Raw genomic sequence first — 23,007 nt, 5'->3', positions numbered from 1 at the left:
ACAGAAATAATGCCTGGCTAAGGGACACAGAAGTGGGAATGAGAAGCACTCCTGGTCAACTGATTCTTTTCGCCCCAGAAGTGACTTCTAAGTCCATTATACATATTAAAACCACAGCAATAGCTTAGGGACCCAAAGGAAGCCAGCATGGGGTACTCAAACACCTCCAGTATGCACAGCCTGGAAGCCCATGGCAGGCTCCATCCCCACCCAGAACCTGGAGGAAAGAACAGTTGTAGATAGGGGAGGCCGGGCCAGCCTCTCTGGGCGGGAAGTGTGTGGATTCTTGAGGAAACCCGCAGCTTCCAACAGGGACCTTCCTGACCCTTCCTCACCGGGGGGAGCTGCTCCCACAGTCACACAGGACCCGCTCTGTGCCAGTTCAGTCCAACTCAACAGGGCCAAAATGAGAGCACCTAGGAGACAAAGGCTGAGAGCTGGGCAGTCATTTATCTGATTGCAACTGGGAGGCCTCACAAGCCAGTGCCCCACTAAATGCCCCACTTGAAAACACAAAATGTTTTACATTACTTCAGTACAATGGCAGCCAAGTTGTTTTGAATGTTTGATTCAAATTACATTTAAAAATGTTTTTAAAACTATAACCAGACACACTTCAGTCTGATAAGCCTAATGTGAACAGTCACAAACCTTGGTGGTTTACAAGCTGCAGGCTAACACACTCACGTCCACCTCAGAATACAGTTTCTTCTGCCAAAACTATGAATACGGTTGATCTCATATATGTGTAGATGTGTCATTAATTAAGAAAGGTGTAATTCCAAAAAGATCTTTTAACAATTTTGATGATGCAAATCTTCTCTTGCTGAAAAACTGTATGAGCATGTCTACTACTGCTTCCTTGGCTCCCATGTGTCATGTTCTAATAAAATCAGACAAGGCTCAGGGGCCTCCATCGCATGCATGCTCTTAGAAAGACATTAATAGTAAACCACGCAGTAACAAGTGACCATATAACATGTTGGACCAACTGGGGGAAAGGGGAGGGGGAGGTGAGCATTTAGCACAGTGGTTCATCCCAATTCCAGCTTCTTGCTGGTTCGCCCCCCGGGCAGCAGCAGATAATGGACCTAAGCACTGGGTCCCTACCACCCTTATGGGTGACCCAGATTGAGTTCTGGGCTCCTGACTGTCTTGGCCCAGCTACAGCTGTGTGGGCATCTGGAGAGTGAACTAGCAGATGGAGGATCTTTCTGTGTTTCTCTATGTCTCTTAGCCTTTCAAATTAATTTTTTAAGGAAAACAATGTGCTGCATCATGATAAGTATCATGAGTACATTGATTGGTCAACTTCTAAAAATCTGAATGAGACTAACACACTAACGCAGGGCCACTCTGTTGCCATTCCTCCTGTGGCTAATAAAGTGTTGGTTTTGAAACCGACATGTGAAATTTGGACCCAACATGCCAAGGTAAACATTTTTTGCCACGTTAAAGGCTTTACATAGTCTGACAAAGAAACAAGCACTGAAGCTTTTGGAAAAAATATAACAATAGAATTAACATCTCATAATGGTACAAGAGTACAACATACTTTTGCCAAGTACCTTTTCCCAGATATAAGTTGGTAGAAGCAAGTCTGCTGTTCCTTTCATTAATGGATACCCTGAATTTAAGGAATGCAAACAATTATTACCTAGTGCTAGTGAGTCAACATTAAAATTGATTTTTCCTACCTTCTTCTTTGGAGTTTCTGGATCGTTGTTGTCAGAATACCTTGAATCTGCAAGGTATCTTATTTGAAAGCACTATTATTCCCCGTGTTTAGCTGTTGCCATTGCCCCACATTATACAGCCCATAAAAAAAGACAGGGGTACATTTGGTAGCAAGGATGCTGTGTCACCCACATCCTCAATTTCAAATTTCCATATTCACAACATGCTAACCGTTTTGATTAACTGTATGTTATAAACTAGCTTTATCAAACAAAAATTTATAGATAATACAGCAAAGTGTTGGTTTCTTCTGTTTTACTTACTGACATTCCATGTAAGATTTCACCTGAAGACTTTTAATGCTAAGAAATTTATGTCTTTTAATACCTAGGAGAAACTCAATATATTAAAAGGAAGGAGTGAAAGAAATAGAACTTTTTGGTTAGAAAGGCAGAAATGAGATGAGAATGAATGTGCTTCGAGCAGAGCCCACCTATAACTCTGGGGCTCAAAAACATCTGGGGTGAACTCATCAATGAAGCAGAAATACTGTGTCCCCTGCTCCTGGAAAGGACTGGGAGAGAAACTTTAGGAATGGAGAAACAGGGAGAGGGTGGAGGAAGGCACCCTCCTCCTGGCAGGGAAGCAGGCCCCTCCACTGTGTGAAACAGGGCAGACCAAAGACACGACGGTCAGGGCAGTGACCACGAGGCCTGGCATAGCTGAGGGGTCGGCAGGACGGAAAGAAAGTCACAAGCAGTGACATCTCGGGACCTGCACTGACGAGACGTGATTTTCGGGGAAGGAGGCCAAAGGAAGAGTGTAGGCTGGAGAACAGAAGCAAAGTGTGGAACCTAGAATCTCGTCTATGCATGCACACGGAAGCTCCGCTTAATTCAGGCTTTATCTCAGGTACTGAAATGGCAGTGATAAAGAAGTCTTGACTGGGCCGGCGCCACAGCTCAACAGGTTAATCCTCCACCTAGCGGCGCCGGTACACCAGGTTCTAGTCCTAGTCGGGGCGCCGGATTCTGTCCCGGTTGCTCTCTGCTGTGGCCCAGGAAGGCAGTGGAGGATGGCCTGAGTGCTTGGGCCCTGCACCCCATGGGAGACCAGGAGAAGCACCTGGCTCCTGGCTTCGGATCAGCGCGGTGCACCGGCCGCAGCACACCGGCTGCGGCAGCCATTGGAGGCTGAACCAACGGTAAAGGAAGACTTTTCTGTCTCTCTCTCTCACTGTCCACTCTGCCTGTCAAAAATAAAAAAAATACAAAATAAAAAAAAAAAAGAAGTCTTGACTGTTGTGCCTTCAGGGAAGAAAGGTTGTCACTAAAAGGTCACTGAGCCGATAGAAGGGGCTTCTTGGCAGCGGTGGCCCCAGAGTGATGTCTTGAAGCAGGAGTTCATCAAGTAGCTAACAGCTGAGGATGGGGGTGAGAAGCACATCCCATCTGAGAGAACACCCATGGAGACAGACAAGATTGGACAGAGAAAGAGAGAGCTGGGCAGCTAGGGAATAGCAAGCAGATCAAAACGGCTGATGCACAAACTGCATGGGAAAGGTGCGAGAGATGGAACTGTTGAGAGGGCTGTGGCAGCCTACAGGGAGACAGGTGTACTCTGGGAGGTCAGCACTAGGGGCCCATGGGAGATGCTAAGCTGGGCACAGCACAGTGAGAACCTGCACGCAACGTCCCTCTTCAACTGTCTTATGTCATTGGCTTGTGTGTCCTCACAAAGAAGGCTCCAGAGCAGGAGCCGTCTTCTTCATCGTGTATCCTTGGAGCTTAGCATAGCACCTGGAATGCAAGTGGAACTCAATGTTGGTTATTAGATGAACCACCAAATCAAAAGCAAAGTGCAAAGCAGGAAAAGGAGGGGCTGGGAGGCAGACACCAGATCTCTGCTGAGTGCAAAGGCTGAGACACTAGGACACGAAACCATCAGAAATATCAAAATTAAGTGCTGAGGCAGGCGCCGTGGCTCTCTAGGCTAATCCTCCACCTTGTGGTGCCGGCACACCGGGTTCTAGTCCCGGTTGGGGCGCCGGATTCTGTCCCGGTTGCCCCTCGTCCAGGCCAGCTCTCTGCTGTGGCCAGGGAGTGCAGTGGAGGATGGCCCAAGTGCTTGGGCCCTGCACCCCATGGGAGACCAGGAGAAGCACCTGGCTCCTGGCTTCGCACGCTGGCCGTGGCGGCCATTGGAGGGTGAACCAACGGCAAAAAGGAAGACCTTTCTCTCTGTCTCTCTCTCTCACTGTCCACTCTGCCTGTCAAAAAAAATTAAGTGCTGAGAAAGTACGGCCAGAATCTGTCCATCCTCAGCAGCATACACAGGAAGTAGACTCAAAAATGAACCCCTGGGAAGATACTTTGGAGTAGGAAAGGACAGAGACCCACTGAGGCACCTTGCTCTGAGGAAGTTCCCAAATTCTTCTCGGGCAAGGGTTGTGTTACAGGTTGAACTATACCCTCTTCTCCCCTCCACATAAAAGATGCAGAAAAATAAAGTCTGAACCTCTAGTACCTCAAAATATGACTTTATTTGGAAAAAGGGCCTCTGAAGATTTAATCCAAATTAAGATGAAGTCATGGGGTGGACCTTCATGCATTGTAACTGGTGTCCTTACACACAGAGGAAAGGTGACATGTAGACACACAGGAAGGGGACAGTTACCTACAAGCCAAAAAAAAATCTACGGCTACCAGAAACCACATGAGAATCCTGAAGCAGTTTCTTCCCTAAGGCTCTCAGGAGAAACATGACACTGCTGAAACCTTGACTTTGGACTCTTGGCCTAAAGAATTGTAAGTCAATGCGTTTCTGTTGTTCTAAGCCACCCCCGTGGTGATGCTTTGTTAGAGGAGCACCAAGAAATCAATACAGGCTGCCAGTTAAGACCCTGGGACGTGTGCAGCAGACTTTGTGGTTCATCTCCCCAAAACACATTCTCCCTTCATCCTTGCAGAAAGAATCCTACCATCACGTATGTGTCCACACTCCCCAGCCCAAGGCAAGAGTCACACAATGATTCATGACAATCACAGAGGTCTCTGTCTCCGTTTACCACGTGACCCAATCCTGGCCAACAGGTCTTATTAAGAGAATTGCTGTATCCATGATACAGTCTACTTGGTCTTGAATATTTCCCTTGTTGCAAGGGTCCTGTTTATAGTGTGTGGTGCAGAGACAGTCTATGTGAACCTGGACAGACAGAATAAATAATCAGTGAGGCTACTGGGCAACTGACTCCCTGATGGAGAATGGTAACTGAATTGGTTTCTTTGACCACTCCTATTAAATCTGTCCTTTCAGATGCTAACCCTGACCGCTAGGTTTCCCGTGTCTGCTACTATTACTTCAATCTAATAAACATCTCCTGGGCATCCACACCAGACACTGACTAAAACAGTGCTCTAATCTAGGCACTAAAATTCAGGGATTCCCTAACCTATAAACTAATACTATGCTGTCTTTTCCATGAGGTAACATGCACCTAACATGGGGTTAGAACTGCAAATCCATGCCTGAGTTTTCCTTCTTGTCCTTTAAAACTCAAAATAACCTCAAATATAAGTTTTACAGAAAAAATACAGGCCCAATTCTTGCTACACCAGAAGTTAACTGAAATCCTTAAACAATTACAAGGTCTTAAAAGGGACAAAGAATAGATGGGAGAGGTAGGAACACACAGATTCACAGATGGTGCTTCATGGCACACCCTGGAGGATGGGAGAGAATTCTACTGTCAGGAACAGCCCTGGCTGTGACACCAGACCAGAGTTAAATCTCAGCTCCACCACAGCTCCACGAGCTCTGGGACTTCCAGCAAACAACTTCACATTTCTAAACTTCAGTTTGGAAACAAATACAACTTAAAGTTCTTAGGAATTCTTAAGACTTATGCCTAACAATGAGATAATCTATGTAATGCATGAAGCTCAGTGTCTGGTGACCAGCAGGTGACCTCCCAAGATGTGCGCATGACTCTGAGTCACACGTCTTGAATGTCCCTGATTTTTTTCCTTTGCTGAAAGGATCAGTTCACTGAGCATTGAAGAAACAACTAGACATAGCCCCATCAAATCGGTCACGTCATCCTGTCATTTTCACCTTGGAGCACAACACCAACCATTTCTCCCCATGGTCCCTTCCTTAGTCTCCCTGAATTTAAACACTTGCTTCCAACTGGCCTCTCTACCTCCATTCTCTCCCCATCCCCCAGTGCAACCTTTGAAGAGCTCGAATTTTCATTCTAGAGCAGGCAATGGTGAATTATAGTGCAGGAGCCAATCCAGCCCACTGCCTGTTGCTGTACATAATGTTTTTTTTTAAAGATTTTTTATTTATGTATTTGACAGGTAGAGTTACAGACAGTGAGTGAGAGAGAGAGAGAGAGAGAAAGGTTTTCCTTCCGTTGGTTCACTCCCCAAATGGCCACTATGGCTGGAGCTGCACCAATCTGAAGCCAGGAGCCAGGTGCTTCTTCCCGGTCTCCCATGCGGGTGCAGGGCCCAAGCACTCGGGCCATCCTCCACTGCCCTCCTGGGCCACAGCAGAGAGCTGGACTGGAAGAGGAGCAACCGGGACTAGAACCCAGTGCCTATGTGGGATGCCGGGGCCGCAGGTGGAAGATTAACCAAGTGAGCCACGGCGCTGGCCCCACTGTACATAATGTTTTACTGGCACAGAGCTATACCCAATTATTTACAAAAGACCTATGGCTACTTTTGTACTATGATAGAAAAGCTGAGTATCTGCAACAGAGACTGTATACCTCACAAAGCTTAGAATATTTACTATCTGATCCTTTATAGAAAGTTTGTCAGCCCCTTTGTCATTCCCTCCAGAGACTTGCCTCTAAGCTGTATTAGTAGGCCTGGCTCATCTCTAACCACTCCCTTAAGCACCACATAAACTCTACCCTTGCTGAGTAAGAGTCCCCCAAACATTCCATGTTCCCTGCACCTCCAATGCCACTACTCCCTTGCAACACAGAAAACTCCTATTTATTCTTCAAGATCCATCTTAGATGTCCCTTCCTGCCTGAAATCTTCTAGAACTGGCCCTCAGCCCTATTGAGGGGTCAGGCACTCCAACCTCAGAGCCGCCTTGGCACCATTAGCAACTCCACAATAAACAGCATGTTGTATATAGTGAATATGGGTTTCCGTATCGTCTCCTTCCCGAGACCCTGTCTGTACTGTCTTCTCCCTCATTTCCTCCAAGACCACCCTATTCTTGTCTAGCACATGGCACTTACCATAGCTTGTAATCACATACGATCATGCATCACTTCATAATGGGAACCTCCCTGAGAAGGCAGTCAGGATATTTCCACCTTGTGTAAATACGATAGGATATGAAGAAGGCTAGGACGTCACCAAGCAATATAATCTTACGGTACCAGCATATATGCAACCCTTCTGTGGACCAAGGCAGCATTATGCAGTACATGACTGTGTTTATTTAGATTTGTATTTCTTTTATGTCTGTTCACTATCAATGGTGAGCTCTAAGAAGGTAGGAACAAAGATTGTCAGAATTACCCACAAAGTCATTTTTCAAATGTTGAATGAATGAATGCTCCTAATTGGATGAGTGAAAAAAAAAAATAGTTGACTAATGAATCAAATACAAGCAAAGGAATCTCAGGTATCAGGGGGTTACTTTCTGAGCACATCAGATACTGCCTCCCAGTCCTTTCTGGCTTCCCCATGGTCCAGAAGGTTGGATAGGCATAGGCAACACTCATGGCTTGGATGTGAATATTTGAAGCCTGAGGGTACTTCAAAAAGTTCTTGGAAAACAGAATAAAAATATAAGTTTGGGTCAAAAATATTTTGAAATCCATGCCGTTTTTCATAATGTGCTTTTTCCATTAACTTTATGAAGATCCCTTGCACGCAGCCCTGTGCATTCTTCCTTGGAATCCGCGTGGAACCTGTGCAGAGGCCTCTCCCATGACAGAACATGCAGACTCCGTGGAATTGCAATAAAGCCACAGACTGGATTCTGCATCTCTGTGGAGTCCACATTTGTGCTGAACCACGGGGCGTCCCAGACTTGTACAGAAGACCGGCATCCGATCCGGTAAACTGAGGAAAGGTGGAGAGAGACTCTTATAGCTCCTTGCCTCTTCCCTATGGCAACGGTCCTGTCTGTCCATCACACCCACACTGAGGCAAAGGCACTCTGCACAATGCCCACCTCAAAGAGAGAGGCCTGGGTGGGGCAGTGGTGGGCAGGGGACCCTGTCCTGCCTTCCACCGCGTGGGTCCTCCAGTACCCAGGGAACCTTCAAGCTTGCTTTGTGATTCTTGAAAGAGGCACTGTTAAGCTGCCTGATCAAGCAAATAATTCAGCCAAGTTGTTGCTTCCTGTGGGAGAAAAAAAAAACATCCCAAGGGCATTTCCTGTGTGGCCTTTCTGATTCAGGACAGCGGCTAGTTGGGAGAGCCCCATCCACAAAGGTCCTCTGTGAAGGTGTGTGCATTTCACTGAGATGTTTGCTGGAAAAGCAAAGATGCCATTTCAACCAGGGTGAATTTATGAAGCTGGCAGCCAAACCCTGTTGCGAGCCCTGAGCCTCAGACCCTTAGTGCCTTGAACCAGGGCACAGCTGAACTTTTTGTTGAAGTCAGGCTTTTAACCCTCTGTGGTTCCTGATGTGGGCTGAACAAAAGAATCCTATATACTAAAACCACACTGTCATTGCCCATAGATAAGCACAACTTCTCAGAGCCTTCAGACCTGAATTCTCTAAGCTTCATAACAGAGCATTCATAGGAAGATGGCAGTCTTTTCTGTCATTTAGAACTTCCATAGCCAAATCATCCAGGGTCATTGTAAGCAGACAGCTGTGACCCCAGTCAACCTCTTTCCATCTCCCACAAGACGGAAGCCACCTTATCTCCTCCCACAGATACGCCTTTATCTGCAACCACTCTTCCCTCTGCTCTGGTCAGGTGTCTCATGTGCAGTCCCCTAAATTAATCTGGTACAGTCAGGATTCAATAATATGTGGTGATTCACCACGGGGCCCTGTGAAAGAGATTTTCCCTGCCCTACCTAATAAAAACTGAAGATCTGGGCCGGCGCCGCGGCTCACTAGGCTAATCCTCCGCCTTGCGGCGCCGGCACACCGGGTTCTAGTCCTGGTCGGGGCGCCGGATTCCGGTCCCGGTTGCCCCTCTTCCAGGCCAGCTCTCTGCTGTGGCCAGGAAGTGCAGCGGAGGATGGTCCAAGTCCTTGGGCCCTGCACCCTCATGGGAGACCAGGAGAAGCACCTGGCTCCTGCCATCGGATCAGCGCGCCTGCCGCGGCGGCCATTGGAGGGTGAACCAACGGCAAAGGAAGACCTTTCTCTCTGTCTCTCTCACTGTCCACTCTGCCTGTCAAAAAATTAAAAAAAAAAAAAAAAAAAAAAAAAAAAAAAAAAAAAAAAACTGAAGATCTGAAATACCTATTGAGCACCTGAATCTGTAATACCTATTGAGCACCTGAATCTGTACAGCCATCAACATGGAAGCCATCCAGAACATGGGCAGAAATCCTGAAAAAGCAACTTTGTAGGAAAGCAAAGTGAACACAGAGAAACTTCTCCCAGAGTGCACCAGGCATTTGCAGCTACACTGCAGGGCCTCCTCTGACTCCATCCTCCCCATGTAAATACACACAGGTCTTTTCCATCTCTAAAACACTGCCTCTACCGAACGCCTCTAGCTGCCATCTTCTTTCTCTTATTTTCACAGCCAGTCTTCTAGAAACAATTGCCTGTGCTTCAGATCTCTACTTCCTCACCTTTCATTTGCTTGTTAGTCCATCTCATCTCTCAAACACCCCTCACCAAATGCCAGCAGTTCCTAACTCCCAAATCCATGGGCATGTATGTTCTTCCGCGTCAGTTGATGCTGTTGATCCCTCCCCCCAGAAATGTCCCTCTTGCACACATCATCTCTCATTTATTCCCTCCTCTCTGCAAACCCCTCCCCCACTGCCTTCACTGGGGCCTCTCGTCCCCCACCCCAGCAGTCAGTATCATACCCTGCAACACCCCCCTACACACACTCTGAGGCAAGGTGGTATAGCCCCCCACCCCAGGTCCTGACAGCTGGACTCAAATCCTAGGTTCATCAGTGATAGCTGTGTGACCTTGGGTAAGTTACTTACCATCTCCGTCCCTCAGTTTCCTTAGCTGTGAAACAGCACCAGCTAGCCCCAGCAATGGTTTAGAACACTCTGGACACACTCAGCAACCACTGGCCATTATCATTCCTCTTCCCACACTCCATCACTCTTCTTGATTAACTGGACCCCACATGACTTCATCATCTCTTGTTAAACATTTTCTCATGAACCTCCCTTGAGACCTCTCTCCTTAATGTCAAGCCTGCAACACCATCTGCCCACAAGGCATCTCTCCTCGCCATCCCTGATGCTTCAGCCTCAGCACGTCTGAAACTGAGCTCATCATCCTTTCCTAGAAAATGCTGCTCTCCCCCACTCCTCCCTCCCTTCCCTCCTGGGTCCTAATGAATGGCCCCACTATACGCCCTGCTGGTTGGTCGGGCCAAAATTCAGACTCATCCTGGATTCCTGCCCCTCCCTCCCTCCGTCCTTCAATCAGTCTCCAATCATGTTGACTTTATTGCCAAAGTATTCCTTGAGTCTGTGCCCATATTCTCCACACTGTTGCCAGTGTCTTACTGAAAACCTCATTATTTCTCACCTGGATGATAATAAGTAACAACAATAGTAAAAAAAAAAAAAAAAAAATACAGGCCACTATACTGACAAGCCTATTATGGGTAATTCACACTGTAGACATTTCACAGACTTCATCAAACATATTCCTGTCCACTAACCACAATGGAGAAATTACGAGTTCCTGTTTTCAGAAAAGGCAGAGACATGAACTAAATGGCCCAAGTTGCACAGAGACGTTGTGGGGCTGGGAACACACTGCGGTGCCCTGACTCTAGACACCAGCTGTTTCTAACTGCAGTGGTGCCCTCGCGGGTCTCCTACCACGTGTCTTCTGCTCCAATACTTACTCTGCTGCCAGAGAGATCTATCAGTACAGCAAACCTTGCATCCAGTCTCTCCTCTGTGTGAATCCCTCTAGTAGCTCCCCAGCGCCTTCAATGTCAAGTTCAAACTCTTCCACACAGCCCTTCCTGACATGGTCTCTCAGCTCCTTTACAGATCGGCCTCTTTGCACTCCCCAACTTGCTTCTTTTCACACCTGCTCCCCCATGTGCGCTCTGCTCCTCACTGGGCCCTCTGCCTGGGTTCTTCCCTCTCTTGTCAGCCTGGTTGTCTCCCTTTCAGCCTCTTGGATACACTGCTGTGCAAGCAATGTTTAGGTGCCCTCCAGGTGGTGGTGGGAGCGGGTGCTAATGTTACTGTGATTGCCTCTAGCACAGCGTCTTAGGGTAGTAAAAGTTACCCTTTCAGAAAACTCACTTCAATGAGAATGACAGGACGCAAAACGTGTCACTGCTACCTCTGGTTCCCCTGTCTGTCTCCCGGCTCCATGGACAAAGAGAGTACCTCATTCACCTCTGTTCCCAGGGGCTAGAACTGTGCCTGGCACATGAAGGTGGCAGCAAACACTGACAGCTTGAGCTGAGCACACACACCAAGACCACCAAGCCATCTCCATGAGCATACAACCCTCCCCCAAAAGGGGCGTGCACTTCACTTTCTTATTTTTTCCAAACCAACTATCGAAGTCACTATTTTCTGGATTTTCATCAGGTGCCCACGGAGCACCCTGTTTTGACACATAGCAGGCTATAACTGTAGAGAAGACCTATACCAATCACTCCCTCCTAGTGCTCATTCACCCCGCTCACAGCATTACTGCTGCCTCACAAGAAGGGAGCCACTGTCCGAGACTGCTCAGCCAAAGGGACACACAGGCTGGATGCCTCAGGAGAGAATCCCATGGGCCTGAGTGTGTCTTCCAGCAAGAGGCTCTACCACGCCTTCCCATGGGCTGCTGCTGAGCTGAGAGAGCAAAGGGACAAGTAGGTATAGCCCTTACGGTCGGGTCCCCATGCAGGAACCACATTCCCTGAGGTCCATTTCCTGCAGCGACCGCCCACCTGAGACCTTGGGCAGTAGGGCGCATGGCAAAGGGGAGAGGCTTCAGTTAACAGCAGGTGTTCTGTAAAATGCCTTGCTTCTCTCTCAAGTTTATGGTGGCCTCTCTGCTCAGTAGCATTTCCGCCTCCTCTCCCCATGCAGGACAAAGTACAGGCTGCCTCAATGATCAAAGAAGGGCCAAGAGGAGCAAAGACTGGTGGAATCCCAGAGCAGGCAGCTGCTAACTGCCCCAGGCATGGCCTCAGATGTCAGGTAGTGGAGACGGAAGGCAGGCAATGGCCATTCCTCAGCTGAGTGCAGAGGCCTGTACCCTGACCTTCTCTTTTTGTAAACGGATTTTCTCAAAGCATCACTGATGATACAGCTATCCTGAGGCTGTCCAAAGCAGTGTGAAGGACTCAAAATATAGTTGCCTAGATCTGATCTTCGGTCTAAGTTTTAGCTGTGGGTAGGAGCCTCTAAAACCAATCTCAAGGGGTGCAATTTAGGCATGTAGGGTCCCTAGAACAAGGCCTGGCACCCACCCCAGGTGCTACTGTCACAGTCGACCACTAGGAGCCATCCATAGGGAGGACAGTACCCAGGAAACAGCACCCCTTCTCCCTGCCTCCATTCCCCAACCCCTGGCTGGACTGGGTCTTCGTCTGCGCCTACAGTTATCTTTACTGTCACAGACAACAAAATGCAGCACTATTGTATCTGTGTCTCCATGCTGGATTGCAGAGCTCCATGAGCAAAAACAGCGCTTTGTTCATCTTTGGCCCCCGGGGCCTAGAACTGCATGTGACACACAAAGGTGCAGCAAACACTTGAGCCCTGTGCTGCACTTTCTTGCCCGTCTCCCCATGCAGTCGGTGAGCATCTGAGAACTGGGAACTGACTTCTGTGCTAGAGTCTTCTTTCCGTCATCATCACCTGCTAAGCCTCCAGTGTGCCAGGGGTCACTACATCGTCAATCAGTGAGTGAAGTATGAGGATGACCCACAGCAGAACCTGTACCAACTGTCAACAGGCATGTGTAACCATCATCTGTGGACAATCAGGACATCCCCAAAGCTCTGGGCTCAGACAAGAACTGCAAACCTGAGCAGATTCCCAAGATATGTGTCAGGCCGGAGAGCAGACTGTATGTAAAACAAAGCTGAGCACTGAAACACAATCCCTCAATCTCAATATCTCTCTCTCTCTCTCCCCCTCTTCCCGCTACCACCCCACACCCCTGTCCCTCCCTCGCTCCCAAGTCTGGGGAGACTTAGCAATTCCTTAGCAATTCATACCAACTTTTGGATGCTCTAAAGATCATTGTTCAAAAGCCCAGACTGGAGGGATCATCCACGTAGGTCATCAGCCAGGGCTTTGAAAAACAGACAAAACAACTACCAAGCTCCTCTTTGTGTTTGACTGTGGTTTCTGGGCTTGTTGGAGACAGTGTCCCTCCCCAGCCGCTGGGCTCTGTTCCCACTGTCCCAGGAGGAAGCCAGGCCAGCAGAGTCAGCGGCAGAGAGCCGCCATTCACACAGCTCAGCACACGTGAGTTTTCAATGCCTGTGCCACTGTCTCCCAGGACAGGCATGGTCTGAAAAGTCAGTCATTCCCCCAGGCCCATCTCCAGCCCTTGCTCGTCTCCCAGGCTGTTCCTTGCACATGTGGCTTCCCGTCTGTAACCACCTTTGATCACCAGTCCCCAAACCCAACAAGCTCCTACCTAAGCGTTAGGGTCCCACTCAAACATCCTTCTCTCTGACACCTTTCCTGGCTTCACTGGCAGAGATGAGGCGGCTTCCTTTGAGCGCTGGTTCTCTGCTTGGATCTCTCTTATTCTACTTATCTCTGATGACAGGTCACTCACGTGTCCCTCATATGACACAGGCTATGACCTTGATGACACAGACAATGTCTTCTTCGTCTCTGGGTCTCTGAAACCCAGCACGTGCCTTCCAAGTCCACACTCACACCTCAAGATTCTGGCCACCACGTTAGTCTGAGACCAAAACGCCCCTTACAGCACCAAACAAGATTTCACACAAACAACAGTCCGTTTCACACAGAACACAGCTGAGACCTCAATGGGCAAAGTAGAGCTCCCTGGAACCAGGAACTTTCCTCATTAGAAATCTGATGGCCAGTTATAAGCTGCTGACCAAGAGGGCAGCCAACAAGGTGTGACATCACAGGCCTGAAGACCTGGCACTGAGCCTGACTTCTCCCCACCCCACCACCTCTGGGCCAGTTCATCTTCTGGGCCAGGCTACAGAAGCCTCATAGAAATACAAGTGACACCCAAAGATTCAGAGTCTGATTTTTATTCCAGCCATAAACAACACAGGGAGCACTTTCGTCTCAGATCAGCCAGCCAGTGAGCTAGGAGAGCAGAAAATACCAGGAGACAGGAGCCCAGTGTCTACAAGGGGAAGCAGTACCACAGAGGGTCTGCAAGGTCTCGGATGTGTGGGTGCCAGAGCAGCCCCTACTAGTGTTTCTGCAGCATTGAACACCACAGGGTCTTTCACACGCAAGGTGACCTCATCCCACCAAAGTTTTGGGGACAATCTGCCAAAGCAAGCAAATGCTGGGGGATTCCAGCTGTGTTGAACAGCTGGGGAGGAAGCCAGGGTACACAAACATGCAGGTACTTGTGCAAGGCAGCCAGGACTACACAGCAAGTGGCCCAGGGACAAGCAAAGAAAGGGACTCAGCTTTCAAAGCCAGGGCTGCCTTCAAGGAATAAAACACTCCAAATTGGTGGGTGATCAGCTGGAAACACATACAATCCACACATGGGGTCAGCCACTGGTTCCGCACCTGGTTTCCCAACACACCCTATGGGTCATTAAATTCCCTTAACAAGCTTTCTCTTTCGTGATAAATGCTCCTTAGAACACTTGGAGACAAGGCATACTCTGTATCTGATCACGTATAAGGTGGGAGACCTCACTGATGGCAAATGAACAACCCTGCCCCCTTCACCCATTGATTGGTTTCACCAATATTTATGTACTGGGTGCACATTTCAAGGAGCACATGCTTGGTAAGGACAAAGCTGAGGTCATGGCATTTTTGAGCTCAAGTCTGCACTTTCTTCTCCAGGCAGGTGTGCTGACGCCATCCTTCCCTAGCCCTAAAGAGTTAATGCTGCTTTAGTCCTGACCAGGCACATGTAGGCTCCATGTAGCATTCACGTCAGTGGTGCTGGCCCATCCCTGTGACAGATCACTGACTTCAACATCCTGGCTCTCTGTGGCTAAGAGAAGGAACAGAAGTTGCAAAAATAATGGTAGTTTTAAATCACAAGGATAGTGTTAGTGAAAAAGCCAATGGACTTAGACAAACCTCACGTCACATTTACAGAGCACTTATTATATTCCCAACACTATGATGATCCTCCATCTGCACAGAACTATGAAATCCAGCTGTTTTGTGTGAATCCTGGTTCTACCATTCATTAGCTGTGTGACTTTGGCCAGACTGCTTAGCCTCTCTGTGCCTCCATTTCTTTGGAATGGAGCACTAACTTTAAGAGGACATAAAAGGATATGATAAGAATTAAATAAGTGAAAACTTGGGCAAGTATTGTGGCCTAATAAGTTAAGCCACCGTCTGCAATGCCAGCATCCCATACAGGCGCTGGTTCAAATCCTGGCTGCTCTACTTCCAATCCCGCTCCCTGCTAATGAGCCTAAAAAAAGCAGAAGATGGTCCAGGTCCCTAGGCCCCTGTACCCATGAAGGAGATCTGGACAGAGTTCCAAGCTCCTTGCTTCAGCCTAACCCAACCCTGGCCATTAAGGTCATTTCTGGAATAAACTAGCAGATGGAAGATTTCTACCCCCCATCCCATAACTCTGCCTATCAAATAAGTAAGATAAATGTTTAAAAACAAATAAGTGAAATCTTATAAACTGCTGAACTTGAGCCATGTCCAATTATGGAAGAGGCACTCCGAATGAAGATGGACAATTACTATCACATTAGTCACACTGGTCTGTAGAGAAGGCAGACTTTCTCTTCATATTTTACTAATAAAGCTGAAGGGACAGAATGAACTTGCCCAAGGTCACAGAGTTAACAAGTGGCAGAGCTGGGATTTGAATGGCGTAAGACCTGACTCCTAAACCTGAAAGCCTGGCGCCCACAGTGAGCACAGCTCTGTACTAGGTTCTAGTGAGCAGAGACCACAGGAGGGATGAACAAGGGATCCCTGCATGGTGCACTAAAGAGAAGGAGAGAGAATAAACGGGTAGGGGATGCTGGTGCAGCAAGAAGCAACACAATCATTCACGGGAATTGGAGAATGCTTCATCCAGAAGCATGAGTCTGAAAAAATTTAAAAAAATAAAAAAAAAAAAAGAGAAAAAATGGAGAGGAATTTGCCATCAAAAGAGGAGGAAGGGCATCCCCAAAACTTAGAACCTGGAATACCAGAAGGTGAGTGGGAAGATGGGACAGGCACACAGAGAAAGTGACATAAGGTGAGGCTGACAAGGTAAACTGAGGCAACTGTGAAGAGCCCCGTGTGTCAAGTTAGCGGCTAGATTGTATTCTGTAAAGACGCTGATTCTGGAACATTAACCAGCACAGGAACTACCCGCAGTGCACGCAGAACTCCTGCAGACTCCCATCCCTTCAGGTAGCAATAGGGGACCAACACAGGTATCAAGGCAATCTAGTAGCATGACCTGCTGCAGATGCAGTCACAGAATTCCGGCACTGGACTGAGGGGAGACATGGGGCCAGCGGCTGGTACGACTAGCCAAAAGGACAGGAGTTGGAAATAATGGCACTCTTGGTGAACACATCTGTTAAACCAGGGTTTCTCGGCTCAGCACCATCAGCACCTGGGGCCAGGGTTCTTCACTGTGGGGGGCTGTGGTTGCCCACAGGCTCTTCAGCAGGAGCCCTCCCCTCTCCCACTGAGATGATGCTGGCCCCAAAAGTCTTCAAACATGGCCACATGTCACATGGGAGGCAAAGTCAAAACCCAGGCAGAGAACCATGGCTTTAAACCCTGGGACCCTACTTTACAGAAGAGGAGATCCAGCTACAGAACGACACAAAAAAGACCTCAGCCAGGATTCACACACTGGGCTCTCAGCTACTGTGCTTGCCTGCCTTCCAGGGAAAATGGGCTCTGGCGGCAGAATCAGGGATGTGGTGACAGGGAGGTGACAGGGTGACAGGACCGCAATGCCCCTCGCCACTGAACTCGAAGACAGTAAACATTAAATAAATAATTTGGATTTAACAGAATCGCCCCGTTCAAAATGGGAAAAGCCTGCCCTTATATCATGAGTAAGCAGGAAGTGGTGGGTTATTGATCAGACTGAACAGAGCAACCACACACTAGGTTGGAACCCGCGGTACCAGCTGGGAACAAACCTTGGCTAGACCCCTTCCTAGCTGACATTGTAACCACACTCACTTTGCTGCTTTGCAAAGAGGAAACAGGAGTTCCTACTCAGAGGCCTGATGTGAGAACTCAATTCTATGAGCAAAATGGCCAACCTGGCACAGTGCGGTCCGCCCGCTCTCCTTCCGAGCCACACTCATCACCTCCACGCCCCGCTAAGAGCTCCGTGTCCAGTAACCCCCAGCCCCTAATATTGGGACCCCCGTTGCCCCGCGCTCCAGAAGTCGCAGCAAGGAACAACTGCGCCCCTCTCCAGCAGCCCAAACTCAGTGAGGCATTAGGGGGCGCCAACAGCCTACCAGCTCCCCAGTCCACTCTCATTTCAGGGTCCTGGGGGTCGTCGCCCAGCGCGCGCCCAGCTGGGTGCCTCCGAATTGAGCCAGGTAAACAGTTCAGCGTAAGCCACCAACGTTTTAAGGAGGTCTGCACCGGGTAGAGCCGGGGTCAAAGCCAGTCACAGCCGCAGGCCGGCCGGCTCAGCCCTGCTTCCAGGAGCGGAGGAGAGAGGCGCCGAGATTTGGGAAGGACCCGCTCTCGAAATCCAAGCTGGAGAGTTCGGGAGCCCCGAGTTCTTTGATCCAGAAGCAACAGCTGGGGGGCAGAGGCAGCAACAGGAAAGTAAGAGGAAGAGGAGGCAAAAAAGAAAGCGCTGGGACGCAGAGTTCCCTGGGGAGCCCAACCTTCAACACCTGGGCAGGGGCGCGGGAACAAAGCAGCGGCTTCAGGTTAGAAGTGCTCTGGGTGTTTCGGAAGACAGGGTATTGAGGAGAAGCAGGGGCCCGCTGGGGATGCCATTGCGCCCTGGGCGCGCTCTTGGGCGCAGCTTACCTTCGCGCACTTCCGGGGGCTGCGCCTCGGGCGCGCGGGGCCGAGCCGCGGGACCCACAGCCCGATCGCCGAGGGGAGGACGCGGCAAAGTCTCGCCCGGGACTTGGGCCAGCACCCGCGCCTCGAGAGAAACCCCGGCGGACGGGCCGCCGCTGTCGGGACCGCTCTGGGAATGCGGGGTCCCGGCCTCGGAGCTCACGGGCGGCCGCGCCGAGCCCCGGAGACGCTGCAGGAGCCCGAGTCAGAGGGAGGAAAAGGTTGTCTCATTTCCTTCGGTCTCCCCCTCCTCCACCCCCTGGGCTCGGGACCTGCCCTCCCTATCCCCCGCCCCCTTCCCCAAGCCCGCGGCCCGTGTGGGCGCTTGCAGGACTGGAAAGCTGAACGGCAGCGGCGTGCGGCGCCTCCCTCCGCGCCAAGTGACTTCACGCTCCCCACGCCCGCCCGCCGCCCCGCGCTTCCGAGCGTCTCCCCGTCGGCCGTCCCCACCCTGTCCCGGAGCTCCAGCCTTCCCCGTGCTGCGACGAGCCCAGAATTGAGAGCAGACCTCCAAGCCCCTGCCAGCATCCATCCTCTCCTTCCTGCCCTGCCGCCGCCGTCGTTGAGCCTGTATTAAACCACCCGACCCAGACAGGAAATAACCACTTACGTTGTTCGATTTCAGCAACTTTTTTTTTCCGAGGGGGGAGCGTAAAGCTTGATGCATAATCTCGATGGAATGTTTATTTTTAACGGAAGGAGAGCAGCTGAGGCCTTTGTTTGGCCTTGCTTGTTCAGGGCTGGGGTTTTGTTTGTTAAATTCAACAAGTATTTATGGAGAGTCTGAGAGGCACTGAGCCAGGTGCTGCAAAGAATTAACGAGTCAGAAGGGCATCCTGTTCCTAGACAGCGGTCATAGGTGACTGGTGCAGGGGGCGAGGAGGTCCAGGCACGTGGGGATCTCCTTAGAGATAGATCAGAGGGTGGAAGAGCTCTGCATGGGCAGAGGCAAGGAGGGAATCAGGAGACAGGCGAGCAAGGAACAGAGCCAGGGGACTGTGATGGTGGGGGGAGGGAAGGCAATGTTGTGTCAGCCCATCCAGAAAACATAGGAGCTGCAGGGAGCAGGGGAATGGGACTGACAAGCCCCAATGACCAAGGGCTGACAGGGTGGAGTCAAGGAGAAGATGCAGGAGAGAGGGGTTTCCAAGTCTCTGGCCGGAGGAACCAGTGACCAAACAGATGACTAGAGCCCAGGAGCTCACCCACACCCACACCCGCGTGTGGGTGAGGGACTGGCAATATTCCCATCACAGGGAAGCTTGTTGGAAATGCGCATTCTCGGGCCCTATTTGCCTGCTGAATCCAAAGCTGCGGGTTTCGCAAGCTCCTCAGCTGACTCGAATGCACAGCAGAATTTGCAAACACTTCGCTCTGGACCACTCACTGTGTATTGCACTGCAGAGCCTTGACTGTATATTGGAAACACCTGGGAGTTGTAAAAACCAATACTGGTCCCAGCTCCGTACCCACAAATATTTAATAAGTCTGAGCTAGAGCGCCCACATCAGGGTTTTTGAAATGCTCCCCTGATGATCTAATACAGCCAGAGTTGAGAACAACTTATCTAGCCTTGTTTAAGAGCTATTTCATTTAGCCTTGAAGGGCAGCTCTTCAGAAAGGAAAACAGCACCCATGTGTTGATAATAACAAACATTATCACAGACAATTAGTCTGGTATAAAGGACCTTGTTTGATAAACTAATCAAGGAACCAGGTTCTAGCCTCAGCCAGCCACCAAGTGACTACCTGAACTTGAACAAGCACTCTCAAACTTGAGTTGCTTTATCTGTAAAAAGAATACACACCTACACTGACCCACATCCCATACCCACATGCACGTTGCCATCATAAGAGCTCCATGTAACTTTCTAGCATTATCAGCAGATGGAAAGGTAGCCTTGAGAAGTAGGTTTGCTGATGTCATACACACAGATGAGCTCAGGACACATTCACAAATCCCACAACTCTGAGGTCTGTGTGCTGAATGAATGAACACACCAGGCACAGTTGCCAATATGTGAGGACAGACTTTCTGTTGGGACTACTTGGCCCTAGTCCATTTTCTAGTGACTGTTTGAACCTAACCCAGAGCCCATTCTTTTGCCTCCTCCCGCCCCCTAGGCTGCAAAAAGGACTTTTGGAAACATTCTGACCCAATCTAGCTTTGGATGTAAAACTGCTCTTACTAAGAACTGCCAGTAGATGACCATACTCAGTAAATTCCTGCCATTGAGCTAAGTGTTCCACTGGTAAAGATTGCCTCATTTCATTAAATGAAGCAGATACTGTTGAATGCAGCAGTGTGACAAGCTTTAGGAAGCAGGGTGATGGAGGGACTAGATTCGCCATCAGGGTAGTCCCAGCCTGTGGTTGTGTAGCAGCTCATAGGTATATGTAATGCTTGCCAGAGAGACTCCTTGGCATTCCTGTGGGTCATTGTCCAGACCTTGCATTTTTGCATGGAGATGAACCTTGAAGAGCATGACTGCCGCAGGGCCTTTCAGAGAGAGGTGCTTCCGGTAGCTGTGTCAGGGGACCTGTGAGCCATGGCTGAGCCTTGGAAAGGGAGCTCTCAAAGCTGCCATTTTCATGACTGCACATGTATATGTACACATGTGTGCATGCATGTACTGCCTCTCACAAGAGCCTCTGCAGTGCCATACCCTGTGCTAATCCTTTTCACAATATAGTTCTTTTAATCCTCGCAGAATCCTGATGGATTAAGTATACTTGTTCTCTTATAAGAAATCGAGACATCATGAAGATCTATTTGTCCCTAAAGTCTCAGTTTCTTCCCTCCTTCCTTCCTTCTTTCCTTCTTTCTTTCCTTCCTTCCTTCCTTCAAGATTTATTTATTTGAAAGGCAGAGCAACAGAGAGAGAGAGAGAGATCCTCCATCTCCTGGTTCACTCCCCAGGTGGCCACAACATTCATGTCTGGGACAAGCGGTACTAGAAGGAACTCTATCTGGGTCTCCCACAGGGGTGGCAGGGGCTCAGTACTTAGACCATCTTTTGCAGCTTTCTCAGGAATATTAGCAGAGTGCTGGGTCAGAAATGGAGTAGCCAGGACTCAAACCAGCACTCTGTGTGGGAAGCGGGCATCATAAGTGGCAACCTAATCCCTCCATGCCACAATGTGAGCCCTAGACATTTAAGGTGTACACTCCATTGCAACCTTTGGCTACATACATTACCACCCCTACTCACACCTCTTCCACAGAGGAGAGAACCCTGTTACAATTCCCAGTCTCCTGTTGTGGTTACAAGTCATCAAAACTCTGTGCCTCATTCTCTCACTTGTAAGCTAAGTTTTTCTTGATTACTTTGTTATCAAGGTACTGTGTATGCCTTGACACTTGCTAGTCTGAGAGGAGATGAGGGGAGATACTGTAGTTAGAAGACAGTTTGCTTCCCCAGCTCATGCAGACATTTAATTCCCAAACTCGGTGGTGCAGAGAGGGTAGAACATGAATCTAACCATGATACCTGAATGTAGGCTGTTTGGGAAGTGACTGCTCTGGATTAGGCTGCTAGGGTGCAGCCTCATGACTGAATCGTGGTGGCTTCATCAGGAGCGTGCTCCCTGTCTTGCTCTGCTTCCCGGCCCGCTACAAGATCTCTTCTCCACATGTGTTCTGACACCCACTGCGCCCATCAGATGCCAGGTCAACGGGGCTGCTCCAAAGCAGTGAATGCAAATAAAGCTTCTTTCATAAGTTGCTTCTTTCAGGTATTTTAGTTGTCATAACAAAAAGTTGACAAATATAGGAAATAATCCTATAGACTAAGAGAAACCGAAAACATCAGAATGAGAGAGGGACAGTACATGATTAATCACACAAATCTTATAGAAGAGGGAATCATTTCTAGAGAGACCTATTGAAAACCTAGCATTAAATATCAATTAAGACTTTAATATAGGGAACAGGTGTTTAGCTTAGCATTTAGATGCCAGCATCCCATGTTGGAGTGTCTAGGTTTAATACCTGGCTCCAGCTTCTGATTCCAGCTTCTTGCCACTGAAGACCCTGGGATAAAAAGTTTCTTCTGGGGCTGGCGCTATGGCGCGGCAGGTTAATGCCTTGGCCTGAAGCGCCAGTATCCTATATAGGTGCCAGTTCTAGTCCCGGCTGTTCCTCTTCCCATCCAGCTCTCTGCTGTGGCCTGGGATAGCAGCAGAAGATGGCCCAAGTCCTTGGGCCCCTGCACCCATGTGGGAGACCCGGAAGAAGCTCCTGGCTCCTGGCTTCGGATCGGCGCAGCTCCAGCCATTGTGGTCATCTCGGGAGTGAACCAGCGGATGGAAGACCTCTCTCTCTGTAACTCTGCCTTTCAAATAAATAAAAATCTTTTAAAAAATTTCTTCCACTATTTGGGAGTCCTGGACTGTGTTTCTAGTTTCTGGCTCCTGGCTGTGGTCCTGGTCCAGTCCTGCTTGTTGCAGACATTTGGGGAGTGAACCAGCAGATAGGAGCATTCTGTCTCTCTGTCTCTTTCTGTCCTCCACTCCCACCCCACCTCCCATTAAATAAAAACAAAAGCCGCTGTGCTACACCAGGACGGATGTGCAGTGAATGAACATGTGAGGCTGCTCAACCTGGTCTCACAGGGTTTGCTGGACTGGCCTTAAGGTCACAGGTGGTTGGGAACACAAGCTGGGGTTAGGATGCACAGGATAAGACAGGCATGGCAGAGGAGGGGTGCATGCATGAAGCCCCAGTTCTAATCAGAGGTGGGGAGTTAGAAGGTTGAAAAGGTTCATTCCCAGACAGCAGGATCTGAAGTCACCATTCAATTTCTGGCCTGTAGGCCAAGGCTGTGAGCTGGACTCTTCGTATGAGCGGCTTTGCTGATAGGGGCAGATGCTGGTGGTCAGAGCAGAGGACTGATATCCTGGCCAAGAACACATCCAACTCCTAGAAGAAGGTCTAGAACTCAGAGC

The 23,007-nt window shown here is 49.3% G+C and overlaps 1 protein-coding gene and 1 long non-coding RNA gene across 13 annotated transcripts in view; one reads left to right on the top strand and one right to left on the bottom strand.

Annotated features, from left to right (window-relative positions):
- The window catches only part of EVA1A (eva-1 homolog A, regulator of programmed cell death), a 61,087-nt gene extending 41,828 nt beyond the window's left edge, over nt 1-19,259 (bottom strand). The window contains exon 1 of one of the 12 annotated variants that reach the window (XM_089327507.1): nt 18,671-19,259. Coding sequence is in view for 1 of the 12 variants with exons in the window: in XM_017340495.4 (XP_017195984.1) it covers nt 18,569-18,588 (20 nt within the window). In the remaining 11 variants the exon portion in view is untranslated. The other 11 variants (XM_017340495.4, XM_089327513.1, XM_051842730.3 and 8 more) reach the window with 11 other exon arrangements.
- Nucleotides 18,152-22,436, top strand: LOC138848577 (uncharacterized). Its single transcript, XR_016230256.1, has 2 exons — nt 18,152-18,281; nt 22,216-22,436. It is a non-coding gene; the product is annotated as an uncharacterized LOC138848577 (long non-coding RNA).
- The last annotated feature ends 571 nt before the right edge of the window (nt 22,437-23,007 follow it).

The sequence above is a fragment of the Oryctolagus cuniculus genome, chromosome 2 (assembly GCF_051225735.1).
Source record: "Oryctolagus cuniculus isolate XC-2025 breed Fujian yellow rabbit chromosome 2, ASM5122573v1, whole genome shotgun sequence".
NCBI classification, from domain to species: domain Eukaryota; kingdom Metazoa; phylum Chordata; class Mammalia; order Lagomorpha; family Leporidae; genus Oryctolagus; species Oryctolagus cuniculus.
This window is presented reverse-complemented; position numbering and strand designations above follow the sequence as displayed.